The sequence below is a fragment of the Thermothelomyces thermophilus genome, chromosome 6 (assembly GCF_000226095.1).
Source record: "Thermothelomyces thermophilus ATCC 42464 chromosome 6, complete sequence".
Taxonomy (NCBI): domain Eukaryota; kingdom Fungi; phylum Ascomycota; class Sordariomycetes; order Sordariales; family Chaetomiaceae; genus Thermothelomyces; species Thermothelomyces thermophilus.
The window spans coordinates 4,072,613-4,086,351 of record NC_016477.1 but is presented as its reverse complement, the minus strand read 5'-3'; the positions used below and the strand labels follow the sequence as shown (position 1 = coordinate 4,086,351).

The window sequence follows — 13,739 nt, the reverse complement described above, 5'->3', positions numbered from 1 at the left end:
AGCGCTCGGTCAAGACTTATCGACTTGAGAACCATTTGGGGATCTGCTGCGTGTGGACAGACCCTCCCTGGAAACCGTCCAAGTCAGGAAAGTAAACAGAGCTGCTCCAGCCCTCACAACCAACATGAGCCTGCTAGCTTAGGTTGGCAGCAGTTCCCTCTCCACATACAAGATCTTTTAAGAAAAATGATGGAGCTTGAAGTGGACCTGTGCTCTGGCCACAACTGGGTTTAGCATGGAGTGAAAGCAAGATTTTTTCTCCGGAGAAAAAAAATGACGCACTGGCGGAACCTTTATGAGTTCAACGCCAATCACACAAAAATACAACAAGGTCCGCTGGCTCAATGGCAGAGCGTCTGACTACGACTGAACTTCCGATATCATCGTTATCTCGGTTGATCAAGTAATCAGGAGGTTCCAGGTTCGACCCCTGGGTGGATCGATCGGTCTCTTCAAGACCGCTTACATCTTACCTTTGTTCCTTCTCCTACCTCCAACCGTGTTGCTTTTTGCACCTCCATCCTCTCCCTCGATTATCAGCTCGAGCGACCCAGCTCTGGTCCTGATTTCCTATTGTCTCCCCGAGCAGTCGGCTACAGGGAAGTAGAGGGAACGACAGCCGGTCAGGGTGATGGTAGGGAAGATGGAACTGATCAAAAATTTCAGACGAATCGAAACTTGAACAAGAACTAAGAGTTCGAGAAAATACACGCCATGGTGCGTGCCATATATACATTTCAGGCCAAATGATTTGCACAAATCAGTTGAATTGCCGCTTTCCCAAGCCACTCTAAACAGTGCCACCATGGAGACCAAATTAGAAGCCAAAAGATCATCGTCAAATCCCTGCTTAATAGCAGGCCGTCCTTTTAAATCCCACCTCACTCATCCAGGTCTTGATCTTCATCGGCATCGGTAGCCTCACTATCGGCGGCGTCCGTAACCCCGCCTTCGGGAGCTTCGACATCCTCGGTGCTGACATCCTCGGTGGCGTCGTCCGTCTCGGCTTCCGCGTCAAAGTCGTGAGACTCCTGCGCAGAGCCCTCGTCGCGGGCTTCGATGGCCTCAAAGTGATCGCCCTCATTGTCGACGACATCCTCAGCGTCCTCATCCTCGGCACCCTCATCGTCGCCCCCGAGATCGAATTCCACAGGGGCATCTTGGCTCTCGTCATCCGCCGCCTCAGCGTCCTCGAAACCGCGAGCCTCGATGGCCGCATACTCTTCTTCGTCATCGTCTCCCCCGAGGTCAAAAGGCTCGGGGCCTTCAACCGACTCGGTGTCGCGGGCCTCGATGGCCGCATACTCGGCGGTGACATCATGGTCACCGCCGAGATCGAGCGGGGCGCGGGTGTCGAGGGTGTCGAGATCCCGGGCGTCGGCGGCCTCGACGGCCTCGACGCTCGTCTCGTCGATCAGGTCGTCCGTACGGACGTCGATGGCCTGGCTGTCAGGCCGGGGGGCGGGAAGCGCTGCCGCGGTCGCGGCGAAGATGGCAGCAGCCGCCGTGATGAGCTGGAACTTCATCTTGAATCGTGTATCGGGGAAAGGAGTGTGCGTTTTTTCTGATGAATGTTTTGGCTTGTGCGGACCGTATATTTTGGTCGAGTTGTCAAATCTTGCTCAATTGTTGAGAGGTTTACACCAGATGAGTTGATGATTCGAGCTGAGGGGAAACTGCAAATCGAGATGCCCCCTTAATATATTCCATTTGGTTCCTCCCATCAACTGGTCTGGAGTTGAAACCTCTCGTCGTCGTTTACCCCGGCCTCGGCCGATGATGGCCATGCTGACGTTCCACGGGCTTGCAAGCTGGTTGTTGCAATGGGTTGCGCCGCTGACCGAATCTCGAAATAGAATTGTCAAAGGTCTACTCTCTCCAAAGCATGATGTCGATCAGACACCAACGTGATAATTACACCGAGTGTTGTGGCTGAGGTACATACTTGCCCCACCTGAGATGACCCAAAATAGGTCGTAAGATACCTCTGCAAAACATAACGGCCAGATGCTAGCTCCAGCTTGCAATGCGGCGTTGTCGATAAACGAGAAAGGGGTCTACAATATCTCAGAAGGTTTCCTGTAAGACGGTCTATTAGAGGGGACTACGTTGTGTCCCTAAACAATTTGTATGTACGTCCGTACATAAGTAGGTGTTGAAGGAGGTAGGTACCTACGTATGTATGTACTTTCAACTCTACGGCCCCAGCCGAGACGCAATTTGGAGGGACTTTAAACCCCAAGGTGATAGCCTTTTCTTCTGGCTACGGAGCAGTTGGTAGAGCGTACCGCGAGTCCTTGTTACACTGCAACCGAAGAGCATTGGAGACCAAATCTTGCGCGCATTCTCTTGTTCGCACTAAAGCGCTGGCTAAGATCGATCCGCGCCAAGACGTAAGCAGTTGAAGCATAACACCCGGTGCTGTGGGGAAACCCGGTAAGCGACGACTAGTGTGTTGCACGGATCTGAAGAGAATCTCCGTAATCTAACTGCACAGTAGTACTTGGATGCGTAATTACCTGGTTGTAAGCGTGTAAGTAAGCAGTGTGATCAAAATAGAAGCAGCCAAGCCAGCATTGCTCCGGACATGCCCCCATGGGTTGCCGACCACGCATGCTCCACGCTGCCTTTACATGAATGGGCAGATATGGAAGCCGACTCACAAATACACCTGGAATTAGAAGCAATGAGAGCATCCAAAGGGAAACTAACAAATGACCGGTGCATCAAGACAGATATGGGTTATTTTTTCCCGCTTGTCCAGCTTCGCACACCCCCGTCCCTCGAAAGTTCTAGGCCGGCCGTAAAGGTACCTACCTACCTTAGGTTACCAAGCACTACTCGGATCACATCAATTCAGACGTAATTACCTTCCCTCCTAGGTAACTGGGCAAACTTAGAAAAGCTAGGCAGAATCGACGGCATATACAATTATAGGAAGGTTTGTGCCGAGTTAGCCGATCCTTAATTAATCATGCCTGCATTCCATACCTTGAGTCGTGCCGATTGTTCTGGCTGATGCTATCCTCTTCACACCTCGGCAATAACTCGGCCGTACGGAGTACCCTGATGTTCTTCCAATTGAGTGGTTCCACGCCTTCCACCCCCCAATAACGTGTCCTTTCTTGCGGCGCTTGCAGCGCGCTCACTGCACTGCGAGCCATTGTCAACGCCCTGCTAACACTAACACAGGCTGCCGCTTTCTCTTTCCAGCCAACCAGCATGGCACAAGCCGTTGAATCTGAAGCAACTGTGGCACTACCATATTCATCCTAGTAAAAATCAACGCCATGACTAACTCTCGTATCACCTGTATGAAAGTTTACCGCGGATCAAGGGCTTGATCACGCAGCACGACAGCCTAGAAGGTTGTGGGAACCGGTATACGGCATGAGAGTAATAGTAATTATGTAAGGTACCTAATTACCTGGTTTATTAACACGATTCATTGCCATCCTGCTTTCGTTTTCGTGATTTAGCGTTCAATCACGGGAATGATGAAATCCGAAATCGATAATGGAAACAGTAATTATACCAATTTCGAGATCTTTTGATATCCCAAGAGTCTCTGGGTATAATATGCTCCTGATTAGGTTCGTATGCGTCTGAGTTTTGGGCAGACAGCAGGGCGATATCATGTCCCTGTTTGATTCTTTCATCTATAGTGGTATAGGTGATTTATCTTTCAACGTTTTAGTTGGTAAGTACTGATGGTCGTGACATGCGTGCTGTGCGACCTCCCAAAGCTCGACAAGCCGGAAATCCGTGCCGGCTTGCTATCCAAGCTCTACCCAGGCATATCTTGCTTGACCTGGACACGAGTCTCGAAGACACAGCATCCACGGCCCTGAAAGACCCAAATTCCCATCTCGCTTGTCTGCTATCCAATGTCGCTGAGCCCTGACACGACCCGGGGTCAGAATGGCGCGTTCGTCAAGACAGCTAATCAGGGTAGTTACACAAAAAGAAATTTAGACGTAGGAAACAAAAAGAGGGGCTAGGGAACCAAAGGTTGGCAAAAAGCAGGGAGAATGCACTACCTTGAGCCTTGAGAAAATACTTCTCGTCATACCATTAGGGCACCCTACCAAATGATCAGCCCGGACTGTTCATCCCCATAACGACGCTCCAGAGTGTTGAGAGTTGAAGAGAACCAAACCTGATTTCCGGAACGCTAATATCAACGTAAGCTTCTATTTTTTTTTTTTTTTTGTCTTCAAACAAAAAAGGAGGACATTGTCCTAGGTAACGTCGATCACCCTCGGTTGCACTGTCATCGACATCGAAGTTAACCACCCCTCCCCCCCCTTCTATCCTTTTTCTCTTAGTAACGGGAACGGGAGGACCTCTGTCGGCCGGCGTCTGAGTTGCCCCTGTCCCGACGCTTGGCGCAGACTCAGCTGCGGCAGCTGCCGTCGACATTTTGGTCGCGAAGTTCTAGAACAGAAGAATTTGTCTCGGTCCCCAGTGGCGTGCAGTTTAGCCAGAGACGAGTAGAGGGAGCATGCAATAAAGCGCCCAATAGCCCCATCCGCGCCACTTTGCTGCGTTCGGTTTCATTCAGGCCAACCAACACTGCAGTCTGGCACCCCGTGAATGGTGCGGCGCCTGCGATAATAAGCAAATGAAGCGACAGGCTACGAATACGAATAATAATTTGGTACGCTGGCTGGTGGACGAGCCTGCCTGCCAACATTTAAGAGGAGACAAGCCATAGTATGGGATAGAGACACGCACACATCCACAAAAAAACGCTCTGAATAACCAGAGCGGGCCATGAGCGAAAGCTCTGCGGGGGCCACATTGTGAAAGTCTTAGGTGTATTAAGTGAGCGTAGGATTTGGGTGTCCTCCCGATTGCCAAGAGGCAGCATGGTGGTGGGATGAACTTTGGGAGGTAATATGAAACGATTAATTACCTGAATTGTTTATACACTTCATGACAGATTCGGGAACGATCCCATGGATGCAGCGTTCGGGGTTCCCAATGCGAGTACGAATTGGTAGGACAACGTGGGCGTGGGTTTAACTAACCTTGCACAACTGCGCAGGTGCCTATGTATGTACAATACATATATGGTACAGACGTGCATTACAGTATGTATGTACGTACATATATATGTACATACATACAACAATAGTTCCGCACAGATAACTATGTAGTTACCCGATCGGGAAGCGCACCTCTTCCGAATGTACGTCCATAATTACTGTACAGGTATGAAGCGATATCGACGGGTAATTACATGTGTAAAGCGAAGTAGGAGAAAAATCCGACTCAAAACAACCTATGCACTTTGATGTACCGCACGACTTCCAACCCCCCTCTTGATGGCCATTACCGCCTGGTGTCAAATGCATCATGTACTGTACCTAATTAATCATGTCAACAAGTTTCATGTCGGCCGCTTCTTATCTAAGTCCTCCTCCTCCTCTGCCAGTGCTGCGCAGTACAGCTTTGTGAATGCGGACCCTGGCGACTCGAGGAGCTTATACGGGTTGTCAAATTCTACGAGCCTTCCCGCGTCGAGAACCGCCACCTTGTCAAAGTCCATGATGGTCTCGATGCGGTGAGCCACCGCGATGACGGTGTGGTTGGCGAACTTCCTCCGAATAAGACGCTGCATGGTCTCCTCAGTCTTGGCGTCGATGCTATTGATTGATATATGTCAGCAAGCGCAGTTTTGTAAGATCGGTCAGACATCGGGGTATCAAAAAGAGAGAAAAAAATATGTAAAGAAAAGATGGTCAAATTGGGTGAGGGAAGGAGAAAAAAAAAGGGGGGGGTTTGGTTCTCCTAACCTGCTGGTGGCCTCGTCGAGGATGAGGATGGTACTGGGGCGGAGCATGGCCCTGGCGAGACAGAACAGCTGCTTCTGGCCGACTGACAGGTTGAGGTCGTCGATGTCGGCGTCGAGCCCGCCGTTCTTCTCGACCGCCTCCATCAGCTGGACGCACTGTAGCGCCGCGGTGATGTCCTGGTCGGACGCCTGGCCCATCGGGTCCGCGTTGAGACGGACGGAGCCCTTGAGGAGGAACGGGTGCTGCGGCACGGCGACGATCTTGCTGCGCACCTCCTGCCGCGGCAGCGTCGAGATGTCCACCCCGTCCACGCTGATCGACCCGCCCTGCATGTCCACGAGCCGGAAGAGCGTCATGATGAGGGACGTCTTGCCGCTGCCCGTCCGCCCGCAGATCCCAATCTTCTCTCCCGCCTTGATGGACAGGCAGACCTCTTTCAATACGAGCTCGTCGCGGCTGGGGAGAAAGGAGGCCATCAATGGTCAGCCTGGGTAACAACCGGTTGTAATTGTTTGGGCGGGGGTGAGGGGAGGGGAGGGGCCGGACGGTGCGGGACACTAACTTGTATGAGGCCGACAGGTTGCTAAACTCGATGGCGCCCGCCGATGGCCAACCCGGCGGGGGCTGCTGGTTCTCCTCGGGTAGGTCCTCGGGCACGGCCGTCTCGGTGAAGCTCTTGATGCGGGCCACGGAGCCGATGTGCGTTTCGAGGGTCGTCCAGAACGAGACCAGCAGCTTGATGTTCTGGCTGAACTGGATCACGTTGAGCAGGGCGAGGCCGACGCCCCCTGCCGCGAGAGTGCCGCGCAGGGCGACGACCAAGACGACCAACAGCACGGCGATGGCCGCGACCACCAGGTCGAGGACGAGTGTGAGCCAGCGCTGGACCGAGAAGAGCAGGTAGAAGGGCCGCTGGGAGCGGTCCAGAAGCTCGTGGTTCTTGTCGTTGAGCTTGTCCTGCCACCGGAACGCGCGGATGGTGGCGATACCGTTCAGGGACTCCTCAAACAGCGAGTAGAGCGGCGCCTTGGTCTCGAGGTCCATGAGACGCAACTGCCGCGATGTGCGCAGATACACCTTCTGGATGATATACAGGGACACCAGCACAACTGGGAACGAGATCGCCGCGTATACAGAGCCGTAGCCGATGAGCGCCATTTGCGCGAGACACATGACAAGAGCTGGACAACGATGTCAGCCTAAAAGGGAAGAGGTGGAAGCGAGTGGGTTGTGGGGCCAAAAAAAAAAAAAAAGAGAGAGAAAAGGGGGGGAGGAAAGGGGGGAGGAGGATATATCTCACTCGCGAAGGTGTTCAGTGCCGAGATGGGCAGTTCCATATCAATGAGCTGCAAGTCCTGGCTGAATCGATTCAGGGTGACTCCTGAGTCCGTGTTGACGAAGAAGGACATGGGGTTGTTGAGAACGGCGCTGAGCAGGGCGAAATGGAACTTCTCGCCGGATCGGGGAACCATTGTCATGATCATTTGCCTGGACGGCCTTGGTTAGAAACCCATGGACGCCATAGCATGAGGCGGGGAGAGAGACCAGAGACCCGGGAGGATGAGCCAAACAAAACACGTACCAGCAACTGAGGACCAAGCAGATAATGGCGACGCCACCGAGCATGGCATATATGCCGAGCCAGTATCCAAGGTTGCCATTGGGATCGTCCTCGTTGTAGGCGGCCCACCATTCCACCCAGATGGCTGTTTTGCGCGGCTGTCAGCGGACACCGTTCCTCCCGAACTGGACAGGAGAGCAGCATCACCACTTACTGGGGAACGAGAGGCAGAAAGCAAAGCCAGAGATGGCAAAGACGAAGATGAGGGTCGCCCACCAGCCGACCGACTTGATGTAGTAGAGGTAGATCTGGATGTCCCCGGTGCGCCGGCTCATCCCGTCCCCGCCGTCGGCGTTGTTGTTGTTGTTGTTGCTGTTGTTGTTGTAGGCCGTCTTGCTCGACGTGCTCGAGGCACTCGAATCCCCCTCCACCCCAGATCGGTCCTCCACCGTCGTCAAGCTCGGCGGGAGCTTCTCGAGCGCGACCTCGGGTCTCTGGTCTTCATCCTCGGGGGTGTAGGCCCAGTCGGCGCGGGGCAAGCAGAACGAGGACACGTAGCCTCCAGCGGCGTCGAGCTGGGCAAATGTGCCCTGGGAATCGATCTTACCGTCCGAGCCCAGACACACGATGTGATCCGAGTACGGGAGGCGTTTTGCTATTCAAAGCATTGTTAGGGTGGCTATCAGAAAAGGGGGGGGGGGGTTTGAAGTTCGACTTACCAGAAGACGAAACAAGGAGGACGGTAGCCTCCATACCACGGAGCAGGCCCTTCTCGCCGAGCAGGCTGTGGAACACGTGGTTCTCAGTTGTGTTGTCGAGCCCACCCAGGACATCGTCCAGAATGACAATCTTTCTGCGGGCATATACGGCCCGAGCAAGTGCCTATGAAAACAAACGAGCAAACGGGGATTGTCAGCTCGGTGCTCGCCTCGAAGTGAATGGATGTTTGTTGGAAAGGGGGGGCTGTCTTACAATGCGCTGGCTCTGGCCCCCGCTCAGGGCGATGCCGCCGCTTCCGATTTTTGTGGAATCGCCGAGCGGCAGCTCTCGGAAGTCCCTCCGAAGGGAGCAGGCGTGAACGACCCGGGCGTACCACATCTCGTCGTACTCTTCGCAGCCGACGATGGCCTGGCGGATGGTGCCGTTCATGTGCCAGGGGTCCTGGGAGCAGTAGGCGACGCTGGCGGACCCGAGGCGCACCGATCCCGCGAGGGCGGGCACCTCGCCCAGGATGGACAGCAGCAGGGTCGACTTGCCGCAGCCGACGGGGCCGACGACCATGGTCAGCTTGCGCCAGGGGACCGACATGGTGATGTCCTCGAGGATGGGCTCCTTCTCGGGGTCCCAGCCGAAGCTACCGCCCTGAACGACGACGGCATCTGCGGCCGACTCGTCGATCCGCGGCTTCTCGGTCGGCTCGGCCTCGGGCTTGCGCATGTCCGGCCGCTCCTCGGACTCGAGGAACTGCTGGATGCGGACGAAACTGCCGACGGCCCCCAGGTAGGCGGCGAGGGCCATGACGAGCGAGGCCAGGGGCTCCGAGAGCAGGGCAAACAGGGATAGCGACGTGAAGACGCGCGCCGTGTCCAGCGTCTTATCCCCGGTGTCGCGGGCGCGGATGGAGAACACCAGGAAGGTCAGGACGGGCGCGAAGACCTGCGTCATGTAGGCTGTATATGTATGTTCCATGATTAGTCGGTTGTCCTTTGGTTGTTTTTTTAATCCCTTATCTTGTTTTCTTTCTTTTCCTCATTTCCCCTATCTATGTTGGCCGGTACGTCTAGAGCGCCGCCTTCACTTACCGAATAGCATGTTCCAGATGATCAACCTCCGGAATTTCTTGGAGATTCTCAGCTCATCGACGCGCAGCTGCTGCAGACTGGAGAGCAGCGTGTCTTTGAGCCCGCACATCTTGACGCCCTTCATCGAGGAGAGCATGGCCGACGTGGCCGAGATGCGCTTCTCGATGGCCTCGAGCCACATGGCCTGCCGGGACATGATAAAGTTCATGGCCACGATGGAGCCCAGCAGGGAGACTGCCTGTGCGTTAGCGAAGAGAGCGAGCGACGAGCGTGCCCCTGAGCATGGGTGGTCCGGAGAACTATTCAGCCGGCAAGGGAAAGGAGGGAAGTAGAATGCCTTACAGATGGAGACGGCAACAGGCACCACACACGCAACCCCTAGCTGCCGTTCGAGGAGGTAGATGGCCAGCGCGACCTCGATCGAGTTGCCCCAGATCTCGTGCATTGTCTGGAAGCCTTGGACGATGCGCTCAATGTCGGCGCTCATCAGGGTCATCGAGGTGGCTGGATCGATTCCCCTGAGGCTCACGGTGCTCGTCTTACGGTAGATGATGGAGACAAGGCCGGCGCGGAGCATGGCAATACTGCGGTACGTGCGATGCTGGTATTGGCCCATGGCGAGCGCGATGCCGCCGTAGACCAAGATGTACGCGCCAATGAGGCCGTATCCTTTTTGCGTGCTGACATTGGTAACCGGCTCCTGGGATAACACGATCGCGTGGTTGATGAGAAACGGCTGGCAGAACGAGAGGGCAGTGTAGCAGGCCCGTGGCAGGATCGTCTGGAGAACCGGCCACTTGAGGACGCGATAGGATGCCCACAGCAGAGAATAGGGGGACTTTTCTGTGACTAGTATGTGTCAGCAAAACACCAAAAAAAAAAAAAAAAGAAAGAAACAATGCGCCTATGGTTGCGGTCTATGACGTGGTTTCCAGGGGTTGGTTGATTATTGGACATAAAGGGGGTGTGGGTGGGGGTGATTGTGAAATCGGGAAGTTCAGAAAGTGTAACAGTGAGCCAATGCTGCTTAATTACTAGGTGAGCATGCAAGAGGGGGGGTCAAAAAAAAAAGAAACAATAAAACATGGGTTCCAGAAATTGATGAGTGAGAAAATGAGATTCAAACGCGAGGTGAGACATCTGCCCCACTGTCCAATACTCACTAGAGTTCCAAATTGACTGAAAACGCGCGAATCCGTATGACGCGCGTAGGTGTTTATCGAGCAGGAACAAGTCGTCAACGTCAAGATCGCGGCGAAACCCCTGCTTGAACAGGGGGTTGAGCCACCAGAAGAAGGCGCGGTTGAAGATGCTGCTCGTGGCCTCTGGCGGGTAGTCCTGGAACTCGGGACGAAAGGTGCCGCGCTTGTCGAGAGCTTCGAGTACAAGGATAGAGGCCTTGGTGGCTACCGCGGCCGTGGCAAGGATGGCAATATTGTGGTGTAGCTGGTCTCCCGCTCGGAGCCAAAGCGTCCTGGTGTAGGCAATGTCGCACAAGAGCGTGGCGAACAGGAAGACGCCGATGGACGTCGAGGGGCGTACGAGACGCGTGTGCTCCAGGGAAGAAAGGACACAGAGTCCAACCGTGGAGGCCAAGACGACAGCAGCCGAGGGTAGAGTAGTGGTCGTCCGGGCGGCGGACGGGAGAGCCCACAGGACTAGTGTAGCGAGCTGTAGCGATCCGAGGAGTATCCAGGCGACCTGCTCAGTTCAGGAGACATGTATGTCAGTCGCGAAATCTCCCTCCCGGTGGTCCCAGCACACACAGAGCGAGCAGCCAGATCCAGCGCTCGTAATGCTGGGTAGATAGATGGATGACTAGGTTGTTGGGGGCGATTGAGATCTTACTATCTTGATTGGCAGCGCGCGTTTGGCAGATACTAGCTTTCTCGACAGCTTTGACAGGTACCAGACGCGCAGCGGAAGCGCGATGAGGAGCAGTCCGGCAGGCGCCAACCTCAAGATCGTCTCCTCAAAGAGTAGCGTGAAGTCGAAGCCTCCGCGACAGTCGCCGGCGTGAGGGCCGAACGAGTCGTCGACGCGCACACACGAAACGGGAGACGGTTGGGCCATGGTTGTCTAGTTGGCGCATCGGACGAGGGCGCGCGCAGGCGGGAAGCCCAACGGCTCAGGTTCCGGGAGGGATAGAAAATCCGCGGAAGAAGAGGACAGGAACTGGAAGGTGGGGACAATGGCGAGAGGAGAAAGGGGAAATGTGTGTGTGTGTGTCTGTGTGTGTGTGAAAAAGGGGAAGAAGAGATGAGAAGAAAAGGGTCTGAAATGATGTTTGAGTTTGGAACTTTCGGCAATGTTTCTCAGCACAGAGAAGCGTATATCCCTGGGCTGCAGGTCCTAATTACATATTGGTTTCCTCCGGGTCCCTAGAAAAACGCTTTCTGCTGATTGATTGCGCTTTGCTAGGTCTAGACTGGGCGATCCGGCCTTGGAAGCAGGGTGGAAGAGGAAGCAGCTTCGGTTATTCCGTGGCCGATTCTTTGGAATCGAGGTGCGATGGGACAACGCTGAACGTGTGCTTACAGAATCTATATACATACATAACGCGATTTGTTGGACCAGCCCAAATATACACCCCCCCAGGCCTCCCCACAATGATGGGACGTTACCATGGGGAGGGCGGATATGTTTGCCCTCCTATTCCCGAGGAGCTGAGGGAGCTGTCCGGAAGTGGTCAGCGGTCAGCTGTCTAGTGGATGTATGTATGTATGTGAATGCATATTAGATTGCATACGAGCAATCATAGACCGGGGGAAACCTGCACCGATGGTCATTAGACGGCCAAGGAACAGACCCAATTAAGCAAATGCGGTTTCCGACGGCGGGGCATTTGTGATAGCCGCAGCCAAGGAACACGGTTGGAAATCCGGCTTTGCTCGGCTCCATCTGTTCGGTGCCTGTAAGTTTGCGTCAATGCCGGGCCGACCTGGACATGGTGACCCTTGGCAGGACGATCAACTCCCCTTTTAGGGAAACCATTGGCGAGATTGGCGAGCATAGTCAGCTTACCGGTACACTACCTAGTATTGGACATTGGTGGAATGGTTCGTACCGAGTTATTGTAAGGTCGGTGGTGTACTATACAAAGTGCATATTTACATGTACATATGTGTATTATGTAGGCATGTTATGTGCGCCGCCATGTGGTGTAATTACCACCGTAGCTATTTTCGAAGTGTACACTCGTCCATGCCGGATCCACGTTGTCAAAGTGGCGTTGGGCTGGGTCCCAGCCGAATGTTCGGGTGGTATTGCGCCCTCAGCCGCCATGCCACAGTTACACACATTACACTATCGATTGTTGTGTCGCCCGCCCTTCTCTACACTACTTCTGAATGCGGCTGGACTCGCTAGCATGGAAGGGGATGGCGGGAGCGAGCCTGCCCTACGCTAGCGGCTGTCATTCGATGACAGGTCTTGGCCCGTCGTATTGATTGGCCGTCCATCTCCCGCCGCTATCCCCAAGGTGATCGACAAAGCCGTTCCCCGTCATGGCGGCCCGGCTACACTAGATATCCGCTGCAGGCAACATGCTAGTCCAACCCCCCCCCCCCCCCCCCCTTTTGCAAGACAAACTAGTTCCCCTGCATGCAAGTCAAGAAACTCCGCGGAATCACGGAATACACAAAGGTACCGCCAAGTCGCATGCCAGCGTAGCAGGAAGCAGTGTAACCTCCGTGGCCCTCCAGGTACCCGATCGTCTCGTGTTATTCCAGGCCGGCCCAGCTTGGCAGACACGTGTTGATTGGATCTCCCCGATGCCGCAATTCCGGCGTCAATCTCTGTCAAGCACTCCAACATGCCGAGCCGCCTTTAATCCACTTGGCCCGCATTCTGGCCCTTTCCAGGTTTGCGGCCTGGGCCAGCAGAGCCAGCCTCTCCCAAGAATAACTGGCATCACGCCTTACAGGATGTCACCTCATATTGTAACTCTTCTTGGAATGAGGTGGATGTGGACAACGCTCTGCTACGCCTAGACATAAGCATCACAATTTTTTCCCCGTATTCGCCCGCCGCCCTCCATGCGCGAGGGCGGCCAGGGAGCAAAACCTGGAAATAGACGGAGAGACCTGAGACCTGAGGGCAGGGATCAGACAACCTCTTCCATATAACTGGTGAGTTCCATGATCCCAACGAATGATGTATGCAGGTCTTAATACCATGTCATAACTGTCTCTATTCGGATCCTTCGGGGTCAGGTACAGGTCGAATGACTGAGTGCTCTCCCCTTGGCGTAGCCAAAGTTGGTCTTCAACTTGTCCCGTGTCCCGAGCTTTGCTCCTTGGTAACCCACGCCGCATCTTTTCCCTTAGCGAAGGCAAAAACGAAGGCAAAAAGGAAGAGGGTAGGAAGAAAAAAAAATCAAAGATCCGTCCTCTTTGCTGTGTTGCCGCCTACCGACACCAGCCCTACCTCTGCGCCCTTTCAGTTCTCAGCGCCATTATCGATTCGAACTTCACCACCGTCACCCTTTCCTCCCTCCCCCTCCCCAACCTCTTTGGCAGCCAGGTTGCCGCATATTCTCACTCACTCGCCTACTCAACACACCCAGGCTCACAC

General features: G+C 54.4%; 2 protein-coding genes and 1 non-coding gene across 3 annotated transcripts; 1 reads left to right on the top strand and 2 right to left on the bottom strand.

Annotated features, from left to right (window-relative positions):
- Positions 1–330: 330 nt before the first annotated feature.
- MYCTH_t172 lies at positions 331–442 on the top strand. The gene has a single exon. It is a non-coding gene; the product is annotated as a tRNA-Arg (tRNA).
- A 98-nt stretch (positions 443–540) lies between these two features.
- MYCTH_2311234 (uncharacterized protein) lies at positions 541–1,749 on the bottom strand. Its single transcript, XM_003666436.1, has one exon. It carries the CDS (start codon positions 1,524–1,526, stop codon positions 882–884), a length of 645 nt encoding a protein of 214 aa, XP_003666484.1. The 5' UTR covers positions 1,527–1,749; the 3' UTR covers positions 541–881.
- A 3,409-nt stretch (positions 1,750–5,158) lies between these two features.
- Positions 5,159–11,382, bottom strand: MYCTH_61507 (ABC transporter). Its single transcript, XM_003666435.1, has 12 exons — positions 11,013–11,382; positions 10,328–10,865; positions 9,507–10,013; positions 9,165–9,398; positions 8,335–9,032; positions 8,082–8,244; positions 7,577–8,017; positions 7,384–7,507; positions 7,102–7,289; positions 6,364–6,982; positions 5,802–6,257; positions 5,159–5,651 (listed from the first exon to the last, which is right to left on the bottom strand). Exons 1-12 carry the CDS (start codon positions 11,235–11,237, stop codon positions 5,396–5,398), a joined length of 4,449 nt encoding a protein of 1,482 aa, XP_003666483.1. The 5' UTR covers positions 11,238–11,382; the 3' UTR covers positions 5,159–5,395.
- Between the last annotated feature and the right edge of the window lie 2,357 nt (positions 11,383–13,739).

Excerpts from the sequence above, each read along its gene's own strand:
- MYCTH_2311234 (XM_003666436.1), bottom strand. The coding sequence starts at position 1,526 with ATGAAGTTCCAGCTCATCACGGCGGCTGCTGCCATCTTCGCCGCGACC.
- MYCTH_61507 (XM_003666435.1), bottom strand. The coding sequence starts at position 11,237 with ATGGCCCAACCGTCTCCCGTTTCGTGTGTGCGCGTCGACGACTCGTTC. Across the intron at positions 7,508-7,576 it reads TTTCTGCCTCTCGTTCCCCA|CCATCTGGGTGGAATGGTGG; the intron begins GTAAGTGGTGAT and ends CGCGCAAAACAG. Across the intron at positions 6,983-7,101 it reads GGCACTGAACACCTTCGCGA|CTCTTGTCATGTGTCTCGCG; the intron begins GTGAGATATATC and ends ATCGTTGTCCAG.